Source organism: Chiloscyllium plagiosum, unplaced genomic scaffold (assembly GCF_037043375.1).
Source record: "Chiloscyllium plagiosum isolate Xiang-an unplaced genomic scaffold, Cpla_swu_hap1 HiC_scaffold_27, whole genome shotgun sequence".
Lineage (NCBI taxonomy): Eukaryota > Metazoa > Chordata > Chondrichthyes > Orectolobiformes > Hemiscylliidae > Chiloscyllium > Chiloscyllium plagiosum.
This window is the reverse complement of record NW_028270165.1, coordinates 13,117,242-13,141,393: the sequence shown is the minus strand read 5'-3', so window position 1 is coordinate 13,141,393 and position 24,152 is coordinate 13,117,242. Positions and strand designations below refer to the sequence as shown.

Genomic DNA, 24,152 nt, shown 5'->3' with positions numbered 1-24,152 from the left:
AGGGTGAACCTGCAATGCAAGTTCTTGAGCAACAACCAGACATGAAGTGGTTAACATCCCTGGAAAGGAGAGAGCAAAATGAGACATCAAAGGCATTAACACCAGGGAGAAATTGAACATACCGATGTGGCAAGCCAGAGTCAGAGATATACAGCATGGAAACAGTCCAACTCGTCGATGCCAACCAGATATTCTAAATTAATCTAGACCCATTTGCCAGCATTTGGCCCATATCCCTCTCAACCCTTCCATTTTATATTTCCATCCAGATACCTTTCAAATGTCATAATTGTACAAGCATCCACCATTTCCTCTGGCAGCTCATTCCTTACACGCACCACTCTCTTAATGAAAGAGTGAATTTAGCACAGTGAATCCATCTTACCCATAGTGCCCAGGGGTGTGTAGGTTAAGTTAGCACGGCCAATCCATGCTCACCTGCACATCCCTGGGCACTATGGGTAAAGTAGCACAGCCAATCCACCCTAACCTGCACATCCCTCGACGATATGGGTAACTGAACACTGCCAATCCACCTGAACCCATCCAAATCAGAACACTATGGGTCATTTAACATGGCGAATCCACCCCAACCTGGACAAAGTTACATATAACACAATACCAGGTTATAGTCCAACAAGTTATTTCGAAGCACCGGCTTTCGGAGTACTGCGTCTTATTCAGTTGGTTGTGGAGTACAAGATCATAAGACACAGAATTTATGGGAAAACATTATAGTGTCCTGCCACTGAAATTATATAGTGAACAAACCTGGATTGTTAAGTCTTTCATCGTTTAGAATGGGTTGCAGGTATCAATAATATGCAAGTCCCAGAACTTCCTGTCAGGCTCCTTCTCGAGATAACTTAAGGTTTTATAAGAAAAGGTGACATCTCAGCTCAGATAATGCATGAAAGGAATGAGGTCAGAGTCTGTCTGTATCCCAATCTTGAGTCAGCCCGCTTCGATTTGCAAAGTGGAATTTACAAAATATTACATGTATTGACTGGCAGCACATTGTGCATTTAGAGTTATACAGTCATAGATGGACAGCATGGAAACAGACCCTTCAGTCCAACTCATCCATGACGACCAGATATCCAAACCCAATCAAGTCCCACCTGCCAGCAACTTGCCCATGTCCCTCCAAACTCTTCCTACTCACATGCCCATCCAGACTAGCTTCCACCACTTCCTCTGGCAGCTCATTCCATACACATACCACTCCCTGAGTGAAGAAGTTGCCTCTGAGGTCTCTTTCACCCTAAACCTATGCCCTCTAGTTCTGGACTCCCCCACCCCAGGGGAAAGACTTTGTCCATTTATCCTATCCATGCCCCTCATGATTTAATTAAATCTCTGCAAGGTCACCCCTTAGCCTCTGACGGTCCAGGGAAAACAGCCCTTGCCTATTCAACCTCACTATATAGCTCAAATCCTCCTATCCTAGCAACATCCTTGTAAATCTTTTCTGAACCTTTTCAAGTTTCACAACATCTTTCTGATAGGAAGGAGACCAGAATTGCATGTAATATTCCAACAGTAGCCTAACCAATGTCCCGTGCAGCCGCAACATGACCTCCCAATTCCTGTACTCAATACTCTGACTATTAAAGGAAAGCAGACCAAATGCCTTCTTCACTATCCAATCACTATCCAATTCTTCACTACCTGCAACTCCACTTTCAAGGAGCTATGAAACTGCACTCCAAGACCTCTTTGTTGAGCAACACTCTCTAGGACCTTACCATTAAGTGTATAAGTACTGCTAAGATTTGCTTTCCCAAAATGCAGCACCTCACATTTATCTGAATTAAACTCCATCTGCCACTTCTCAGCCAATTGGCCCATCTGATCAAGATCTCATTGTAATCTGAGGTAACCTTCTTCGCTTTCCACTGCACCTCCAATTTTAGTGTCATCAGCAAACTTATAGCTATACCTCTTATGCTCACATCCAAATCATTTATATAAATGATGAAAAGTAGTGGACCCAGCACAGATCCTTGTGGCACTCTTCTGGTCACAGGCCTCCTGTCTGAAAAAACAACCCTCCACCACCACCTTCTACCTTTGAGCCAGTTCTGTATCCAAATGGCAAGTTCTCCCTGTATTCCATGAGATCTAACCTTGCTCACCAGTCTCCCATGGGGAACCTTTTCGAACACCTTACTGAAGTCCATATAGATCACATGTATTCTCTGCCCTCATCAGTTCCCTTCGTTAGTTCTTCAAAAAAACTCATTCAAGTTTGTGAGACATGATTTCCCCACACGTAAAGCCATGTTGACTATCCCTAATCAGTCCTTGCCTTTCCAATACATGTACATCTTGTCCCTCAGTTGGATTCCCTCCAACAACACCGACGTCTGGCTCACTGGTCTATAGTTCCGTGGCTTGTCTTTACCACCTTTCTTTAACAGTGGCACAACGTTAATCAACCTCCAGTCTTCCGACACCTCACCTGTGACTATCAATGATACAAATATCTCAGCAAGAGCCCCAGCAATCACTTCTCTAGATTCCCACAGAGTTCTAGGTTACACTTGATCAGGTCCTCGGAATTTATACACTTTTATTCATTTCAAGGCATCCAGCACTTGCTCCTCTGTAATATGGACATTTTTCAAGATGTCACCATCTATTTCCCATCTATCTTCCATGTCCTTTTCCACAGTAAACTCTGATGCACAATACCCGTTTAGTATCTCCCCCACCTCCAGCAGTTCCACATAAAGGCCACCTTACTGATCTTTGAGGGGCCCTATTCTCTCCCTACTTATTCTTTTGTCCTTAATGTATTTGTAAAAATCCTTTGGATTCTCCTTAACTCTAGTTGCCAACGCTATCTCATGTCCCCTGTTTTCCCCTCCTGATTTCTCTCTTAAGTATACTCCTACTCCCTTCATACTGTAAGGCTTCACTCAATCTGTCCTGTCTATACCTGACATATGCTTCTTTCATTTTCTGAACCAAATCTTCAATTTCTCCACTCATCCAGCATTCCCTATACCTACCAGCCTTTCCTTTCACCCTAACAAGAATATATTTTCTCTGGACTCTAGTTATCACAGTTCTGAAGGCTTCCCATTTTCCAGCCGTCCGTTTACCTGCAAACATTGGCGCACAATCAGCTTTTGAAAGTTCTTGCCTAACACCGTCAAATTTGTCCTTCCTCCAATTTAGAATTTTTGAGCAAAATAGAATGTATCTGCAAATGTAATGCTGCAAATTCAAATTCATCCCCATGGAGAGTGTGGTTCTATGTGTGTAATAGAGAAACCCTGTTTCCATGCTGCATATCCATATGTCTATTTGATAACAGATGCTTTATTTTTGTTGGTGCAAGTATTGTTGTAAATCATAGCTGGGTACTAATAGTTATATGTAAGTGATCGAGAATTCCTCAGGTAGAGCACTATCAGAATCCTGGGAGACCCCTACTTCAGATTTACTTGGACTAGTTGACAGTCTGGGAGATTATGGATTGGGTCTCAATTGACTAAATGTTTTATTTTCCCCGAACGTGTAAAAGGGGGCGTTAAAGCTTCAGCAGAAATCCAGCAGAGCTGAGAACAGACCAACATCTGTGGGAACAGGGAGATCAACAGAGGACAGAGAAATCCGGACCTGAAATCCAAGCTGACAGTAGACTACCCTGTGATCAGTGCTTTGATGAGCAGCACCAACCCTCTCCCTTTACTGAGCTTCCCATTTGACTACCCCCTCGATATTCAGGATCCAGTCCTTGCCATCATGAAGCCATGTCCCTGTAAGGAGTCTCAGATCATAATTATTCTCTTCAATGTGTTCAGTCAATTCATTCACTTCTGTTACAATGCAGCTCACATTCAGTTTTTAGTTTCAGTTTTTGTGATGTTCTGAATCTAGTTTTGATTGCTGGTATATTTACTCTCCTTGTCCCTTTCTATCATTCTCTGATGTTCATTTCCACATCACGACATTGTTCACCAGCCTTGATTTGGATTGGCCAGGCTAAATTGCCCATAGTGTTCAGGGATGTGCAGGTTAGTTGGGTTAGCCATGGGAAATGCAGGATTATAGGTTCATTGTAATAGAAGCAGGAGTCAGCCATTTGGCCCATCCTGCCTGCTCTGCAATGCATTAAGATTATGGCTGATCTATCCATCAACTCAGCTCCTCCTCCCTGCAGTGTCCCAACTATCCTTAATTCCCCAATTATGCAGAAACCCATCTAATTGTGTCTTGAATGTACTTAACGAAGCTGCTTTCTCTGCTTCCTTGGGCAGAGACTTCCATAGTTTCACTACTCTCCAGGAAAAGCAGTTCCTCCTCATCTCTGTCCTAAATCTACTTCCCCTAATCTTGGGGCCGAGTCTCATCTACCAGCAGAAATGACTGGATAGGTTAGGGTTTCATCCCCACAGTGCAATGAATTCCCACTTTCCACCAAATCCCAGATGTACTCACTCAGTTTCTGTCTCACAAATGAAAGATTTCATTGTAACTTCTTCAGCTCTGAGTAAGGGCAAAACATTTTTGAAAGCTGCTTTGGAAGTCCGGTCTTCACAACAACACTTCTGCTTTCACTGAAGATGATTAAAGTCATGCAGCACAGAAACAGACCCTTTGGCCCAACTCATCCGTGCCAACTATATATCACAAACTAATCTAGTCCCATTTGCCAGCATTTGACTCATCCCTCTAAATCCTTCCTGTTCAAGTACCCATCCAGTGGCTTTTAAATGTTGTCATTGTATCAGCCTCCCCACTTCCTCTGGCAGTTCATTTCATGCACGTTCCACCTTGTCTGAAAATATGTTGCCCCTCAGGTCCCTTTCCCTACTCACCTTAAACTTCTGCCCCTTTCGTTCTGGACTCCCCTACCATGGAGAAAAGACCTTGGGTATTCACCCTATCCATTCCCCTTATAAACTTCTTTAAAGGTTACCACTCAGCCTCTGATGCTCCAAAGAAAATATCTCCCTGGCCTGTTCAGCCCCTTCCTGCAGCTCAAACCCTCCAAATCTGGCAACAGCCTTCTAAATATTTTCTGATCCCTCTCAAAGTTTCATAACATCTTTCCTACATCAGAGAGACCAGAATTGAATGCAGTATTCCAAAAATGGCCTAAGCAATGTCCTGTACAGCCGCAAAATGATCTTTCAGCTCCTATACTAAATGCTCTGGCCAATAAAGGAAAGCATACCAAACACCTTGTTCACTATACTGTCTATGTAAGACTCCACTTTCAAGGAACTATGAACCTGCACTCCAAGGTCTCTTTGTTCTGCGACACTCCCCTTAACTGTGTCAGTCCTGCCTGGATTGCTGGACCAAAATGCAACATCTCACATTTCTCTGAATTGAACCCCATCTGCTACTCCTTGGCCCATCCAATCAATTCTAATTTATGCTAAACTCTCTTTCCTCTCTTATTCCCTGGAAGCTGAAAATCTCTGTCCCACATACTCTCCCTCCATTCTCTCATTGCTGAACCTAATCCCTGCTGTACCTCAATCTGAAGGGTCTGTTTCATGCTGATTAACAGGCCCACACTCAGGGGGATCTAATGGAAACATGCAGAATACTGAATGGCCTGGACAGAGTAGACTTTCAGAGGATGTTTCCATTGGTAGGAGAGACTAGGACCCGAGGGCACAACCTTCGAGTAAAGGGAAGGCGTTTTAGAACGCAGATAAGGAGATACTTCTTCAGTGAAAGAGTGGTGAATCTATGGAATTCATTTCTACAGAAGGTTGTAGAGGCCAGGTCACTGAGGATATTTAAGACTGAGGTAGATAGGTTCCTGAGTATCATGGGAATGGAGAGTTCCAAGGAGAGCACGGGAGAATGGGGTTGAGAAAACTATCAGCCACGATTGAATGATATGAACAGACCTGATGGGCTGAATGGCCTAATTTCTGCTCCTATGTCTTATGGTCTCTTGCTGTCCTGGCCACAGTGAGAGAATTGGGAGCAGGAGTTGGCTATTTGGTCTTTCGAGCCTGCACAAGCATTGAACAGATCATAACTGAATATGGAACGACTTACATCTAGGTGAATAGGCTGGAACTTTTTCACTGGAACATAGGCGGTTGAGAGGTGACCTTATTGAGGTTTATAAAGGGGGCATAGATGAGGTCAATATCAGCTGTTGCTTCAAGAATAGGGAGCAATCTTTTTAAGGTGAGAGGAGAAAATTTTTAAAAAGACATGAGGAGCACATTTTTCGTTTAAGAGCGTGGAGTGTGTGTCAAATGAATGTCCAGAGGAAGTAGTGAATGCAGGTACAGTAACAACATTTAAAACAAATTTGAATAAGTGCACAAATAGAAAAGTTTCAGAAGGATATGGGCCAAACATTGGCAGGTGGGACTAGTTTAGTTTGTGAATATAGTCAGCATGGACGAGTTGGACTGAAGGGTCTGTTTCTGTGCTGTATGACTCTGTAACTGTTCTGTACTGGTCTTAAAACCATTTTCTTGCCTTCCCCCAAAACCATCCACTTCTTTGTTCATCAAAGTCAAATGAACTCAGCCTTGAATACATTAAATGACCGGCCTAACTGCTGAAAGACATCCACACTTCTGAACTCAATTCCTCTTGCTAATATATCACTTGCTTTGCTCATTGCTTGCTGCACCTGTCTGACAACTGGCAGTAACTGGTTTCGAAGGACGCTGAGGCCCCTTTGTCCATCCACACATCTTTCCTGATGAAGAGCTGATGCCCGAAACGTCGCCTCTCCTCCTCAGTTGCTGCCTTACCTGCTGTGGTTTGCCAGCGCCACACTTTTCAACTCTGATCTCCAGCATCTCACTTTCGCCACATCTCAACATATCACTACATAAACAATGCACCTCCTTTCTGCTTTTTTTTACGTACATCAAAGGCTATACCTTTACATTGTGGCACTGCGTTTGAAAAGTGAGACACAGACCTGGATCAACTTTTCCAGAGTCTGTCCCCTCCCTCGATTCACTCTTTCATTTGCTACAAATCAATAATTGAACCCCAGAATGAAAAGAAAATGAAAAACGTGTTGACAAAAACACTATTATACTCACAAATTTTATACAGAGGAAGGAATTTATAGTCTGGGGTGAGGTTTAATCTTCATTCAGTGACAAAAGATCAGCGGCTTCAGAGCTCACGGTCCAACGTCCGCATTTCGACAACGGCCGACTTTGATTGGCAGGAGGACCAGACTCCTTCGGGTCCTCCAAGGTTCTTCATTGGTCCATGGAAAGGAGTTCGTGCGCCTTTTCTGCGGACACCCAGGAGTATGCGCAATACAGTGCTGACACTGGCAGACATGCGCAGTGCTTACTGACACCGCGGAGCATGCTCAGTATGCTCTGTCACGATGCTGGTGTTACTGACAAATTTTAGAGTTAAAAATCACAAAACACCTGGTTCTAGTCCAACAGGCTTATTTGGAAGCACGGGCTTTTGGAGCGCTGCTCCTTCATCAGGTGGTTGTGGAATATAACATGGTAACACAGAATTTATGATCTTCTGATCTTACACTCCACAACCGCCTGATGAAGGAGCCACGCTCCGAAAGCTAAGTGTTTCTAAACAAGCCGATTGGACTGTAACCTGGTGTTGTGTGATTTTTAACTTTGTACACCCCAGTCCAACACCGGCACCTCCAGATCGTGACAAATTTTAAGTCTCCAAATCCGAATACGAGAGAAAAATGCCAACGCCATTTTTTTTTGCCGAAATGTTTTTTTCCCCTGTGCCTCGACGTTTTATTCCTTTTGCATTTTGTCTGGCTGCTCAACGTTCCTGCCTTTACCCCAGGGTAGAGGTATTCCAAAACTAGAGGGTACACGTTTAGGGTGAGGAGGAAAGATTTGAAGAGATTCAAAAGACTCGGCAAAGAACATTCACCCCCAACAGGGCGAAAGTGACGACTGCAGATGCTGGAGATTAGGGTCGAGAGTGTGTGCTGGAAAAGCACAGCAGGTCAGGCAGCGTGCGAGGAGTAGGAGAATCGACGTTTCTGGCAAAACCCTTCGTCAGGAAATAACTATGTGGAATTGCAGAGCTGCAGCATAATCGAGTGGGTCTGCATGGGATGCTGCTGGGAAGGTCGGTGTGAATGGCCTGTAGGGATGATATGATTCCACTGCCTTAGCCACGCGTATATTGAGAAATGATTGCCCCAAGTCTGCTGTGGGAGGAGTGGGTTCGTTCGTGGGACACTGATACCAGTTCTGGGGAAGGTAGGATTGTGCTGTCTCTCTCTTCACACACTGACCCCCCCCCCCGTCCATTTTCTCCCCACCCATTGCCCCCTGCCCATTCTCCCTCCTCACACTGCACCCCCATTCTCTCCCCATAACCCTCTGAACACCAGTCCTTCTCTACCCCCCAACTTCTGTCCCCCTCTCCATTTCTCTCCCTTCTCCACCCCACCAGCGCCCCTCCCCCTCGTTTCTGGTGCCGCAGCCCTCTTTGATCGCTGTATCAAGCCCTTTTAAGGAGAGAGAGAGAATGGGTGGTGACGATTCTACCTGGGAAACTGGGTGTGCGAGAAATGACTGATTTTTAAAATTGAGAATAGCTAAAATCGTATATTCAGAAACGTTGTTAAAGTCTGGAAGAATGTTCTTTTTTAAAAAAACAACAAGCTTAGAAACCTTTCTGAAACTTGCATTGATATATGCACAGTTAGGCCACAACCAAGGACAGGCTGTAGGAGTGAATGAGTGAATAAAAGACAAGTCCCACCTCGCCCATGAGGAGAAAGTGAGAACTGCAGATGCTGGAGATCAGAGTCGAGAGTGTGGTGTTGAAAAAGCACAGCAGCTCAGGCAGCATCCAAGGAGCAGGAGAATCAACGTTTCAGACATAAGCCCTTCACCTTGCCCTCTCCAGTGTGTGTTGTGAAACTGCTTAACTGCTTAATCGTTTCTAGTGGCCGAGCAGAGGCTGATAACAAGTTTGGAACACACGAGAATGACCTCAGCTGAGACCTTGGATTCATGTCTCACTGCAGGAGACCCAGCTACACAATACACACACAAACTCTCTCTCTCTCTCTCTCTCTCTCTCTCTCTCTATCTCACTCACTCACTCACACACACACACACACACACACACACTCAAGTACTCACACGGTCGTGCATACCCTCTCTGATAGACAGGCTCTCTCTCAGACACACATTGATACACCCCTCACACTCACATCCATGCACACACCTTCTCACACAATTATACTCCATCACACGCACACTTTACCCAGCATGCACACACACGCACACAGACGCTCTGTCTCATGCATGCACTCGCACATAGAAGTCTTTGGGGTGAATTGCATTTGCAGGATTATATATTTTGAAATAGAACCAGTCTGACTCAAGACTGGGATACAGAAAGACTCTAACCTCACAGCTCTCATGCGTTGTCTGACCTGAGGTGTCACCTCCCTTTATAAAACATTAAGTTACCTGGAGAATATGACTAAAAAGAAGTTCTGGCATTTACAGATTAATGAACCGAAATCTGCAACCCATTTTAAAAGATGAAAGACTTAACAGGTTTCTTCAATATATCATTTATGTTGCATGACACTATAATCTTTTGCTATACATTCTGTGTCTTACCATCCTACTCAACAGCTACCTGATGAAGGAACAGCGCTCCAAAACCTAATGCTTCCAAATAAACCTGTTGGTCTAAACCCTGGTGTTTGTGTCATTTTAAAACTTTGTTTCCAGTGAATACAGCCCACACCTCCCACTGTTGCCAGTAAACTTTGCAATGCCAATGAAACAATAAACCTGCAGTCCTGAAAAATTTACAATTTCGAACAATACTAGCTACTCATTCACTGCTCCTTCTGAGACACGACATTGGAAACTCGGTGCTGGTGGCTGAAAGAAATGAGAAGCTGTTGGATCTCACAGCTTTCAATGAGAGTTTAAGCCTGGCGGTAAGTTCAGGTAACCTTTACTGCGACCCAACTTTGTTACAGCTTCAGATCACCACATCACAAGGCGTATAAAAAGTAGCTTTTCTTTAAAAAAGAAAAGCACCTCAAGCTCAAAGTGCACACACTCACCCCCACTCCCCCCACCACACTTTCTTTATTATTGGTCAGTTGAGTTGTCCCTTTGTAACTGGATCCTTCGTACAGCCGGGTAAAGCATACAGCTGGGACGACTGAGTGAATCCTTTCCCGCAACAGCAGTTTCCATCACTGAAAAGGACATGAGAGAATCAGATGGGTTTTTGCCCTCTGAAAATGGTTTCATCCTGAGATTCTGAAGTTCAGATTACTTACCGAATCCCAATTCTGCCATCTGCCGCGACGGGATTCGGACCTGAGAGTCCCCAGAGCTGGGTTATTAGCGGCGCTTGGCCATCGCTCCTTCCATCCCCCTGCGATGGCACGTGAACGCGCTGGTGCCTCCCCAGGTGGGAGGAGCAAATGAAGCCCTTCCGGCACTGACAGCAGGTGAACGGCCTCTCTCCGGTGTGGACCCACTGGTGGGTCAGCAGTGCAGCTGACTGAGTGAACCCCCTCCTGTACATGGGGCACGTGAATGGCTTCTCTCACTTGTGGACCCTCTCGTGCGTCTCCAGATGGCTGATCCGACTGAATCCCTTCCTGCACACCGAGCAGGCGAATGGCCTCTCCCCGCTGTGAATACGTCTGTGGGTTTCCAGCAGGGATGGGGAAGGGAATCCTTTCCCTCAGTCCCCACATTTCCACAGTTTCCCCATTGGGAGAGCTTTCCTTGTGTTGGTCTGGGTTTGAAATTTCAATCAGAACGGGGACATAGTCTATCCCCACCGTGAGGGGTGAGATTTTGATTCCCCCAAGCTGAGTAAATGTTGTGAAGCACTTTTCACAGTCAGCGCACTGAATCTCCCTCACTCGGTGTCTCAGTATTCTTCCTGCCGCACCAGTGTCCAAAATCTTTCAAGCAAACAAAAGCAATCATGTCTTCTTGATTGGAATGGCTGCTGATATTCAAGTCCCAATGAATCAAGTGGCTCTGTCAGAAGTTGATGTATCATTTCTTTTCAGATTTCTTTCGGCACGTCTTCCTGCAAAAAAAAAATCACAAAATAAGTGATCACTGTCAGTACAGTTAATGAACATAACATAGGTGGCAGTTTCTGTAGTTTGCCAGATGCCTCACATAATACCCATCACACAGAAACCTGAAATCCCTCATGCAGCCAGATAGGCTTAGGTGTGTTTAGAGGAAAACTTCATTCAAATCTAATCTAATCTAATCTTAAACTAAATACGTGTACATATATATATATATATCAATATGCCAATCCTTTCAATGCGGCTCAGTTCCATGAGAAACGACACTTTTAATTGTGAACATGAGCAAAAAAGCAATCATTCTCCAGGGTGCAAACTGCATACGTGCCAAACTGAGGGTATACACAAGGAAAATACCTAAAAGAGAGATAGAAAGTATTTGAGCACCTTTGCAGAAACTGCTCCCTCTCTGGATTCACTCCAGTTGCTACAAGTAAACCTCCCTGGGGGTCAGGCAGCACTGCATCGGGAAGCACTGGGATGGTCAACTACGACCAGTTTACATGGAGAACACATCTCCACATGAAACAGCCTCGAGGCAAAATTCCCTTCCTTCCACTTAAAGTTCAAGACCCCTCAAAGCGAAATTCCCCAGGTAAGTTTGGAAGAATTTCTTCCAGGTGTTCACTAATCATTTCTATGAGCACTTTGTTAAAGTTTGAATATTGCGAGTTTTGACAATTAGTGATTCTGAGCGAAATCACAGTTCGAAAAACAGAATGTGGGAATTTAGACACAGTTTATTTTTGCACATCGACGATATGTCTGTACAACAGCATATGCCACGACAGCAGTGAAGATCGTTTGACGTCATTCTCAAACGTGCCTACCACACGCCAGATGAAAAGCTGAATACTTCTCTGGAAAAACTGCCCAACAATGCGGGAGAATGGCACAACGTGTGCGTGTTGGGACCATAACCCAAAAGAGAAACCATTCTCTCCTATTCATTCAACGTCGTCTTTAGCAGCTTTCCCGTATCACGGCGCACTGTTGTGCACCTCGCCTTCTCATCTGCTTCCCAAAAAACCTCGACGTAAATATTTCACATTGATACACTGGCCCAATGTGCACAGTTGAGATGACACACTCGTGGAGGTCTGCGGGGTCTTCTCCTGTTCTCTGTACCCTATGTTGAGGAGGGCAATGCTTGTCACTGGTCACTCCGGTGTCAGAGAAAAGTTGAGAAAGAAAACGGTTTAATTTTCTGCCATTAGAGAGGGCCCGGTTCCTCGGGACGGGCAATCGGCAGCTGAGAGACAGAATGAGAAGCAGCTCTTCATAGAGTCATAGAGATGTACAGCATGGAAACAGACCCTTCGGTCCAACCCGTCCATGCCGACCAGATATCCCACCCCAATCTAGTCCCACCTGCCAGCACCCGGCCCATATCACTCCAAACCCTTCCTATTCATATATCCATCCAAACCCCTCTTAAATGTTGCAATTGTACCAGCCTCCGCCACTTTCTCTGGCAGCTCATTCCATACACGCACCACCCTCTGCGTGAAAACGTTGCCCCTTAGGTCTCTTTTATATCTTTCCCCTCTCACCCTAAATCTATGCCCTCTAGTTCTTGACTCTCCGACCCCAGGGAAAAGACTTTGCCTATTTATCCTATCCATGCCCCTCATAATTTTGTAAACCTCCATAAAGTCACCCTTCAGCCTCCGACGTTCCAGAGAAAACAGCCCAGCCTGTTCAATGTCAACTATACTTCACTCTGAGCAAGACTCAGCTGGTTCAAGAGGTAGAGCGGGGGCGCAGGCGTGCCTGCGGTGTGGCTCGTTGGTCTAGGGGTATGATTCTCGCTTTGGGTCTTCGTCGACGCAGATTTGCGAGAAATCCCGGACGAGCCCGCGTTTCATGACTTGTGTAAAAGTACCTATTTAATTTTCTCAAAAAGCACCTTCGTTCAACGAGGTTGGGCTCCCTGGAGTACCAATGGGACAGAAAGCAGCGAAGTGAAATGATTGGAGATAGCGTTGAATAGGTTGACGTGAGTGGTGCGGTGTTTGAGGGATGTCAGCGATGAGGGTCGATTGGAAATTTAGGACAGCTCTCTTCGGAGAACAGAAGTTTGAAATCTGGCCCGATTGAAGCTTTCCAAGTCATGTGAAGTCTAGACAGAGAAAGTAATGTAGTCAAAATGCTCCCACGCCTGAAAGGATCGGCAACGATTCGGCAGAGTTTTAAAGTCATGAGGAAAAGAACCAAAAGTGACATTAGGAAGCACGCTTTCGTACAGTGAGTGGTTGGGGTCAGTAAATCCCTAACTGACACTGACAAAGAGGCAGATTCATTAGACGCAAACGGGATTTCAGTGGTCATGTTTAAAGTAACAATGTGCAGAATTACATGGAGAAGGCAAGAGAATGATACGAATAGTGACCCACGTTTACTTACTGTGTCGACCCAGCAGAGCGAAGCTGGGCCGCATGGCGTCTGTCTGCGCTATGGCACATGATTCAGAGTGAAATCACAGTTCGACCGACAGAATGTGGGAAGTTAGAAAGAGTTTATATTTACACAGCTTCCATACGACTGCGCAACAGCCTATAAGACGACAGCAGTGGAGGTCTTTGACATCAGTCTCGAACGTGCATGCCACGCGCCAGACGAAAGGCTGAAGGGACCCGTGGGAAGCACCGCAGTGCGTTGGAGCTGCGTGGCGCAGCGGGAGCGTGCTGGCCCCCCTAACCCAGAGATTGATGAATCGAAACCCTCCTCTGTTATTGTTCAGTGTCTCCTTGAGCGACTTTCCTTTGCGATGGTACTTCGTTCAGCATCTTGCTTTTCAAACGACTTCCTGAGTGTCTAAATGTCGATAACGGCGCTCTGTTCTGTTCATTGCCATGTCATTTGCTTCCCAAAACTTCGGGTATCTGATCTCAACATATCGCATCGATACACAAGTCAAATTTACACAGTTGCGCTGGCACCCTTGTGGAGCTCTGAGTTGTCTTGTCCTGTTCTCTGTCGGTGTGTACTGATCTCGTTTGAAACCTCTTCTCTCGGGTGGCAATGAACCGGTGAAGTTGAAACACATGACTTGCTGTTTTAGTCCATTTCCTGCAGTAAAGAAACCAACAGCTGTGTAATAAAAGACTTTCTGCAGGATTGCTGTGTCAAGACATATTCTGAACACCAAGGAGGCTGCACAAAAATGCACTCATATCAATTTACCTGAGGGAAGAGTCTCCAGTGTCTCTGTCCCGGCAGCACAGCATCTTTCTATCTCTCCGTTAACAAGACTTTTGGAACAAGTTCAAAGTTGCCCATTTCCTACGCATGACTGTAACTGACTTATCCTGCCTCACGTAATAGTGCGAGAGAGCAGAAGAGTGAATGGGCTCTGCCTTCCACCAGCACAGCTTGCAAGTAGAAACGAAATGGTTCAATTATCCACCAGTGGATACAACCCGGTCCCTGGGGACGGGACAAAAAGCAGCGTCTTGGGAGCAGGGAGACTGATTGAGAAGCAGATGTTCTTGAATCACTTCCCTACTTGCAATTCTGGGAGTAATGTACAATGTATTTCGTACTGAGCAGGTCTCACCTGCTTCCGGAGGTGGCTGCACCCATGGCTGGTGGCTCGTTAGTCTGGGGTATGATTCTAGCTTTGGGTCTTCGAGCATATGCAAAAATGGCCGATGAATTTTCTCAAAAAGCCGCTTTGTTAAATAAGATCGGACTGCCTGAATTAGGGACGGCGCAGAGCTGCCATTGCAGTGAACATGGCGAAGGGAAACACTTGTTCAAAGTGAGAACAAGTATTGCAGATTTTTCGCCCGCGCAATCCGAGTCTGAATGAATCCTCCACCTGTATTACGCTCAATTCTGAAGGTGACACTTCAGGAAGCGGGGAAGTGAAGTGATTGCAGGCAGCGCTGAACAGGTTAACGTGAATGGTACCGTCCTGAGGAATGTCAGCAATGAAGGGAGATTGGAAAATTTGGGGCAGCTCTCTTTGGACAACAGAGGGCTGAAAGCTGGTCTGATTGAAGTTTTCCACGTCATGAGGGTTTTAGACAGAGGAAATAATGCAGTGAAAATGCTTCCAGGCCTGAAAAGATGGAGAACGATTTGGCAGAGATTTAAAGTCATCAGGAAAATAAGTAAAAGTGACATTAGGAAGAACGTTTTCGCACAGGGAGTGGGGTCAATAAGTCGCTGTCTGACAGTGACAAAGAGGTAGATTCAATGGACACAAACGGGAATTCGGTGGGGCATGTTCAATATAACAATGTGCAGATTTAACAGGGAGAAGGCGACAGAATGAGACACTTATTTACATATTGCGCAGAACCAGCAGAGCTAAGGTGGGCTGCGTAGCCTCAGTCTGCGCTGTCCCACATTTCGTGATTCTGAGTGAAATCGGAGTTGGACCAACAGAACGTAGGAAATTTGACCACGGATATATTCTGCCCAACAGGATACTCCATCACAGCAATGAAGGTGTTTTGACATCATTCTCGAAGGTACATGACACAATGCAGATTCAAAACCGAGGATTTCTTTGAATCACGGAGTAATTTGTTTACAGTTATTCAGTTGAGGTGAGCAGAGTTGCGCATTGGGAGCCACTCCAGTTGATAAGTCGAAGCCGTTTTCTCCTGTGTGACAGTCCCACCAGCACTCCAATTTGCTGTGCTTCCAGTCAGTAGATGCAGATTAATATCCCATACTGATACACGGGCCACGATGACCCAGCTGTGGTGACAAGCTTGTGAAGGGCTGAGTGCTCTTCTCCTGTCCTCTGTCTGGCTGCTATGATCCGAATCATCAAACCTCTCTTCTCCGAGATAGGAATAAACTGGTGAAGGTGAAACACATCAGTTGCGGTTTGTCCCATGTGCAGGAGGCCCTGCAGTAATTCCCCACGCTGTTTCACACAGCAGCATCCTCTCGGTGAATTACGCTTGGCAAAAAAATCGATTGAACCAAATCCGTGTCCGCCACTGGATTTTACTGACACCGTTTATAAAATTCAGGCTCACCGTTAATGTGGAGAGAGGCCGTCAGACTAGAGTTCCGCTTCTCCTGTTGAATAAAGATAATTTTAACTGTGGCCAGTGAGAGGAAAGGATTTGCTGTTGGTGGGAAACATTTCTATCTGAACTCGCTATCACTCTCCTGATAGATTGAAACATAAAGCTGGGAGTCTCTGGATTATGTTGTAAAAATATCGGATTATGTTAATTCACACCTCGCTGTAACCAACTAAACGAAGCGGCTGCCCAGAGGGAGACGGCTGTGTTTAAATCCCGTGATGAACTGTGGGAGCTGAGCATTTACCCAGACAATGGGCACACCACCTCCCTGACACAATGTTCACAAATCAAACAGACAGCAAAGTTTCGCGTGTTAGCGAAAATTTCCGTAAAGAAGATTTGGCTCAACAGATATCGAGAGTGAACGTTCTCCTTTCTTGATTTGAAATGTAAGAAGTTGACGTCAGTGAGCCTGACGTGATTCGAACACGCAACCTTCTGATCTGGAGTCAGACGCGCTACCGTTGCGCCACAAGCTCACGGATTGCCCGCGACCTCTCTTCATGCTTAAGGGAAGTGATCGCACTGCAATGATTTTACGTTATGAGTAACAATGGAGATCAACAGTTCATGTGTGTTCTGTCTCTGTCCCCTCTCCTTCTGTCTCTTGAAGTAATTTCCAACTCTACCTCAATAAAAAGGTGAAAGAACTGCGGATGCTGCATATCTGAAACAAAAAACAGGAGTTGCCGATGACCCTTCCACAGAACTGATGGTGATTGGGAAAACGTTGGTTTATATGCAGAAGACATTGTGGGAGGAAGGCGGATGCAGTAAATGATAGATCAGGACAGAGCCCAAAGCGAGGGAAGAACTGTGGACAGGAAAGGGAGTTGATAACGATCTGCGTGGGAGGGTGAATGGAGACTGTTCGTGGCTAAGAATAGGTAGTGTGTAATGACAGACTATGTGATAACAAGGCTTGGTGTGTGTGGAAGGGACGAGGATACTATGGATTTCAGGCCCGAGAATTATTGAATTCGATATTGGGACCAGAGGGATGTATGCTCCCCAAGTGTAATATTCGGTGCTCTTCGTTCTGCTGGTGCTGAGCTTCGCTGGAACACTACAGCAAACATGAGACAGAGATGTTGACCAGGGAACAGGGTGAGGTGTGGAATTGGCAGGCAACTGGAAGCTCAGGGTCTGTTTTGCAGGTAGAACGTAGATGTTCTGTGCAGCAGTCACCCAGTTTATGCTTCGTTTTCCCCAATGTAGATGAGACCACATTATGAGCAGCAACTGCAGTCGACTGGGTTGTGGGAAGTGCAGGTCAAGTGCTGCTTCACCTGGAAGGTAAGTTTGGTCCCTTGGATGAGAGGAGGGAGCAGGTAAATGGGCTGGTGTCACACATTCGGCAGTTGCAGAGGAAAGTGCCGTTGGACTATTAGGGTGGGAATGGGGTTAGGCTTGGTGGGAATGAAGGAAGAGTGGATCCAAGGTATAACTCCTGCCCATTTACCTATCTGCCAAATAGAGGAATTTGTTAAGTGTGTACAAGGACATTTACTAATTCACAATGTGGATGTACATACTGGCGAGGGTGCAAAACCTAAGGGCCAGCAACCATAATTCTATTAACTTTAGAACAGTGATTGAAAATAACATATCAGATCTAAAAGTTGAAGTTCTAAATTGGAGAAAGACTCAGGTATTAGGCAAGATCTTTCAAAAGCTGATTGGGGGGCAGATGTTCGCAGGTTAAAGGACTGCTGGAAATTGGGAAGCATTCAAATATGTAATAACAAGAGTCCAGGCACAGTATATTCCTGATTCGGAGATGCCGGTGTTGGACTGGGGAGTACAATGTTAAAAAATCACACCACACCAGGTTATAGTCCAACAGGTTTGCTTGGAAGCACACTAGCTTTCGGAGCGACGCTCCTTCATCAGGTGATTGTCTGACATAGAGTATATTCCTGTTCGGGTGAAAGGAAAGGCTGGTAGGTTGGGGAATGCTGGATGACTGGAGAAAATGAGATTTTGGTTAAGATAAAGAAGGATGTATATATCAGGTATCGGCAGAGAGATCGAGTGAATCCTTAGAGTATAAAGGCAGTATGAGCATACTTAAGAGGGAAATCATGAGGGCAAAAAAGGGGACATGAGATAGCTTTGGCAAATGGAGTCATGGATAACCCAAAGGGTTTTTATAAATACATTAAGGACAAAAGGATAACAAGGGAGAGCATAGGGCCCCTCAAAGATAAGCAAGGCGGCCTTTGTGTGGAGCTGCAGTAAATGGGGGGGGGGGGGGGGGGGGGCGAGATAGTGAACGGATATTGTGCATCAGTGTTTACTGTGGAGAAGGGCATGGAAGATATAGAATGTGAGAAAGTAGATGGTGACATGTTGAAAAAAATGCCCATATTACAGATGAGAAATTGCTGGATATCTTGATGTGCTTAAAAGTGGATAAATCCCAAGGACCTGATCAGGCATACCCTAGAACTCTGTGGGAAACTGGGGAAGTGATTGCTGGGCCTCTTACTGAGATATTTGTATCATCAATAGTCACAGGTGAGGTGCCGGAAGGCTAGAGGGTGGTAATGTGGTGCCACTATTTAAGCAAGGTGGTAAGGAAAAGCCAGGGAACTATAGACCAGTGAACCTGACATCCGTGATGGGCAAGGTTTTGGAGAGAATCCTAAGAGCCAGAATTTACATGTATTTGGAAAAGCAAGAATTGATTAAGGATAGTCAGCATGGCTTTATGCTTGGGAAATCATGTCTCATGAGCATGATTGGGTTTTTTGAAGAAGTAACAAAGTGGATTGATGAGGGCAGAGCGATGGACGTGATCTATATGGACTTCAGGAAGGCGATCATCAAGGTTCCTCATGGGAGACTGGTAAGCAAGGTTTAATCTCATGGCATGCAGGGACAACTAGCCATTTGGATACAGAACTGGCTAGAAGGCGGAGGGTTGCTTTTCAGACTGAAGGCCTGTGACCAATGGTGTATCACAAGGATTGATGCTGGGTCCGCTACCTTTTGTCATTTATATAAATGATTTGTATGTAAACGGAGGAGGTATAGTTAGCAAGTTTGTAGATGACACCAAAATTGGAGGTGTAGTGGACAGTAAAGAAGGTTACCTCAGATCACAACGGGACATTGATCAGATGGGCCAATGGGCTGAGGAATGGCAGTTGGAGGTTAATGTAGATAAATATGAGGTGCTGCATTTTGGAAAATCAAATCAGAGCAGGACTTTTACACTTAATGGTAAGTTCCTTGGAAGTGTTGCTGAACAAAGAGACCTTGGAGTTCAGGTTGATAGTTCCTTAAAAGTAGAGACGCAGGCAGATTGGATAGTAAAGAAGGCGTTTGGTGTGCTTTCCATTGTTGGTCAGAGCATCGAGGATGGATGTTGGGAGCTCATGTTGCCACTGTACAGAACATTGGTCAGGCCACGTTTGGAATATTGCATGTAATTTTGGTCTGCTTCCTATCGGAAAGATGTTGTGAAACTAGAAAGGGTGCAGAAAAGATTTACAGGGATGTTGCCAGGGTTGGAGGTTGGAGGGTAGGAAGGTTTTTTTGGGGATTTGGGCCAAGTGCTGGCAAATGGGACTAGATTAGGTTAGGATATCCTGGCTGCATGGATGAGTTGGACCGAAGGGTCTGTTTCCGTGCTGTACATCTGTGTCACTCTGTGAGACTCCATGGGATTCTCTGCCCAAGAGAGCAGTTGAGACAGCTTCATGAAGTTTATTGAAGACGCAATTGGATGGGTGTTTGCATGGTAGGGGAATTCAGGGTAGTCGGGATAGTGCAGGTTGGTGGAGCTGTGATCTTAATGAATGACGGAGCAGGCTTGACCAAATGGTCTACTCCTGCTTCTGTTACTATGAATCTGTAACACTGCATTTCCCGCGGCAGGAGTTTTCCCACGGCACAAAGGAGGTTTTCTAAAGTATAATTAAACCCCTTGCTTTGCTTGAACTCAAACTGCATTGACTTGGAGGAGAGTGGGATTTGCAAAGTGCCCTCCCCTTCCACACGTGCCTCAACTGCAGGACAACTGTCCGGCCCGCACTCCATTGTTGACGTCACAATGCGGATGCAGCCCTGTCAGTTTCAGAGTGAAACTCCCTCCCTCTGTCTCCCCGTTTCCATATACCATCCTCCAGCAGCGAGGGGGAAGGGGAGGTAGGGGTGGGTGAAACACTGTTCACTTGTAGCAACTGGAGTGAATCCAGGGAGGGAGCAGACACTCCAAAGGTGCTCAAATACTTTCTATCTCTCTTAAAGCTATTTTCCTTGTGTATTCCCTCAGTTTGGCACGTATACAGGTTGCACTCTAGAAAAGGATTGCTCCTTTCCTCATGTTCACAACTAAAAGGTGAGATTCACAAGGAACTGAGCAGCATTTAAAGGATTGGCACATTGCTCAAAAAAATGTAGGCTGCTTGGGGCCTATGGCTCGTTTGTCTAGGGGTATAATTCTCGCTTCGGGCCTTCTGGCGCGTGGGCATGTGAAAGATCCCGGGTTCAAATCCCAGACGAGCCCTTGTTTCTTACACTGCCATTTATGCAAAAATGGCCAGTCAACACTCTCAAAAAGCCGCTTCATTAAACGAGATAACGTTACAATGAACGCGGCAAGGGCAGCACTTATTCAAAGAGAATACGTGCTTGACTTCACACAGACGGTGGTGGGCGTTTGGAACGCGTTGCCAGCAGACGTAGTAGAGGCAGGCACGGTAGATTCATTGAAGATGCGTCTGGATAAATGCATGAGTGGATGGGGAGTAGAGGGATACAGATGCTTAGGAATTGACCGACAGGTTTAGACAGTACATTTGGATCGGCTCAAGCTTGAAGGGCCTGTTCCTGGACTGTAAACTTTCTTTGTTCCATATGGTGTATATCTGATATTGTTGACTGTTGTAAAAGTTTCTTTGTAATTATTATTCACCTTCTAATATAGTAATGGAGTTACGTCCTTTTTTGTCATTTTTTTTTATTTAATAGGTCAGCAGGAAGTCATTCAGCAATTTTACTGCCTTTCTTTTCTCAAGCAACCTTAACATTTCATTTTCATATCCTTGATTCAGCTCCATTTCCAGCATCTTTGTAGGCAGTTTGTTCCATATTATTGTCACTGAAATGAAGTTTTCCTCTATGCACAGCTAAGCCGATCTGTCTGCATGAGGGTTTTCAGGTTTCTGTGGCCTGGATAATATGTGATCAGCAGTCATCTCGCAATCTACAGGAATTGCCACCAATGTTATGTTCATTAACTGTACTGACAGTGATCACTTATTTTGTGATTTTTCTTTGCAGGAAGACGTGCAGAAAGAAATCTGAAAACAAATGATACATCAACTTCTGACAGAGCCACTTCATTCATTGGGACTTGAATATCAGCAGCCATTCCAATCAAGAAGGCATGTTTGCTTTTGTTTGTTTGAGAGATTTTGGACAGTCCTGTGGCAGGAAGAATACTGAGACATCGAGTGAGGGAGATTCAGTGCGCTGACTGTGAAAAGTGCTTCAAACCATTTACTCAGCTTGGAGGAATCAAAGTCTCACCCCTCAAGGTGGGAAAGGCTATGTACCCGTTCTGTTTGTAATTTCAATCCCAGAGCAACACAAGGAAATCTCCTCCAAAGGAGAAACCTTGGAAATGTGGGGTCTTTGGGAAAGGATTCCCTTCCCCATCCCTGCTGGAAACCCACAGACGCATTCACACCGGGAGAGGCCATTCACCTGCTCAGTGTGTGGGAAGGGCTTCAGTCGGATCAGCCATCTGCAGATGCACGAGTGGGTCCACAAGGGAGAGAAGCCATTCACGTACCCCATGTGCAGGAGGGGTCTCACTCAGTCAGCTGCACTGCTGACCCACCAGCGGGTCCACCCTGGAGAGAGGCCATTCACCTGCTGTATGTGCCGGAAGGGATTCACCTGCTCCTCCCACCTGCGGAGGCACCAGCGAGTTCACGCGCCATCACAGGGGGGTTGAAGGAGCGATGGCCGAGTGCCAAGTGTCGATGCACGAAACATCGATTCTCCTGCGCCTTGGATGCTGCCGGACTTGCTGTGCTTTTCCAACACCACACTCTCGACTCTGATCTCCAGCATCTGCATTTTTCATTTTCTCCTCGAGGGCAAGTTTGGACTTGTCTTTTATTCACTCATTCACTCCTTACAGCCTGTCCGTTGTTGTGGCCTAACTGCACATACATCAATGCAAGTTTCAGAAAGATTTGTGCAGCTTTTGTTTTAAAAAAATAACATTCTTCCCGACTGTAACGAAGTTTCTGAATATTTGGTATTAGTTATTCTCAATTTTAAAAATCAGCTATTTCTCACATGCCGTGTTTCCCAGGTAAAGTCATCACCATCCATTCTCTCTCTTCCCTGAGAAAGACTTCATACAGCGATCAAAGAGGGCTGAGGCACGAGAAAGGACGATTGTGGGGATGGAGGGGGTGAAGGGGTCGCTGGTGGTGGTGGAGAAGGGAGGGAAATGGACAGGGGAACAGACTGGGGTTCAGAGGGTTGGGGGAGAGGATAGAGGGTGCAGTGTGAGGGGAGAGAATGGGCAGGGGGCAATGGATGGGGAGAAAATGGACAGGGGGCCAGAATATGAAGAGAGAGACAGCACAAATGCCACCTTCTCCAGGACTCGTGTCAATGTCCAACGAACTGGAAACCACTCCTCCCACATTTCTCAAAATACGCCTGGCTAAGGCAGTGGAACCATATCATCCCTACCGGCCATTCACACCGACTTTCCCAACAGCATTCCACTTAGACTCACTCGTTTACGCTACAGCCCTGCAGTTCCCCATGGCTATTTCCTGACGAAGGGTTTTGCCCGAAACGTCGAGTCTCCTGCTCCTCGGATGCTCCCTGACCTGCTGTGCTTTTCCAGCATCACACTCTCGACCCTAATCTCCAGCATCTGCAGTCCTCACTTTCGCCCAGTAAGGGGTGAATGTTCTATTTCTAGTCTTTTAGATCTTTTAAAATCTTTCCCCACACCCTAAACCTTTATCATCTAGTTTTGGAATACCTCTACCCTGGGAAAAGACAGAAACGTTGAGCAGCCTGACAAAATGCAAAAGAAATAAAATGTGGAGGCACAGGGGGAAAAAATCGGCAAAATAAAATAGCTTCGGCATTTTTCTCTCGTATTCGCATTTGGACGCTTAATATTTGTCATGATCAGGAGGTGCCCGTGTTGGACTAAGGTGTACGAAGTTAAAAATCACACAACACCAGGTTACAGTCCAATCGGCTTGTTTGGAAGCACTCGCTTTCGGAGCGCCGCTACATCATCAGGTGGTTGTGGAATATAAGATCGTAAGATCATAAATTCTGTGTCTTACGATGTTATACTCTACAATCAGCTGATGAAGGAGCAGGGCTCCGAAAGCTAGTTCTTCCAAATAAGTCTGTTGGACTATCACCAGGTGCTTTGTGATTTTTAACTTTAAAATTTGTAACAAATTCCTGCACACTGAGCATGCTCCGCGGTGTCAGCAAGTACTGCGCATGACCGCCAGTGTCAGCAAAGCACTGCGCATACTCTTGGGTATCCGCAGAAATGGCGCGCGAGCTGCTTTCCATGGAGCAGTGGAGAACCTTGGAGGACCGGAAGGAGTCTGGTCCTCCTGCCAATCAGAGCCGGCCATTGTGGAAACGCGGAGGTTGGACCGTGAGCTGTGAAGCTGCTGCTGCTCTTTTCTCTCTGCATGAGGTTAAACTTCACCCCAGACTGTAACTTCCTTCCTCTGTCTAACATTTGTGAGTACAACAGTGTTTTTCTCACCACGTTTTCATTCTGGGGTTCAAGAGTGAACCGAGGGAGGGGCCAGACTCTGGAAAAGTTGATCCAGGTCTGTGTGTCAACTTGCAAACACATGGCAAATGCAGTACCACAATGTGAAGTTCTAACCTTTGCAGTGTAAAAAAATAGCAGAAAGGAGGTGCATTATTTAAATGGTGATATGTTGAGATGTGGCGAAAGTGAGATGCTGGAGTTCAGAGTTGAATATTGTGGCGCTGGAAAACCACAATCG

The 24,152-nt window shown here is 45.7% G+C and overlaps 1 protein-coding gene and 1 non-coding gene across 2 annotated transcripts in view; one reads left to right on the top strand and one right to left on the bottom strand.

Moving 5' to 3' along the window:
* Window positions 1-22,087, top strand: part of LOC148143160 (uncharacterized) — a 223,379-nt gene extending 201,292 nt beyond the window's left edge. Inside the window, 1 exon segment of the mRNA XM_087975782.1 lies at window positions 21,826-22,087. Coding sequence (XP_087831908.1) covers window positions 21,826-22,087 — 262 coding nt within the window.
* trnaw-cca (transfer RNA tryptophan (anticodon CCA)) lies at window positions 16,524-16,595 on the bottom strand. Its single transcript has one exon. It is a non-coding gene; the product is annotated as a tRNA-Trp (tRNA).
* Window positions 22,088-24,152: the final 2,065 nt, after the last annotated feature.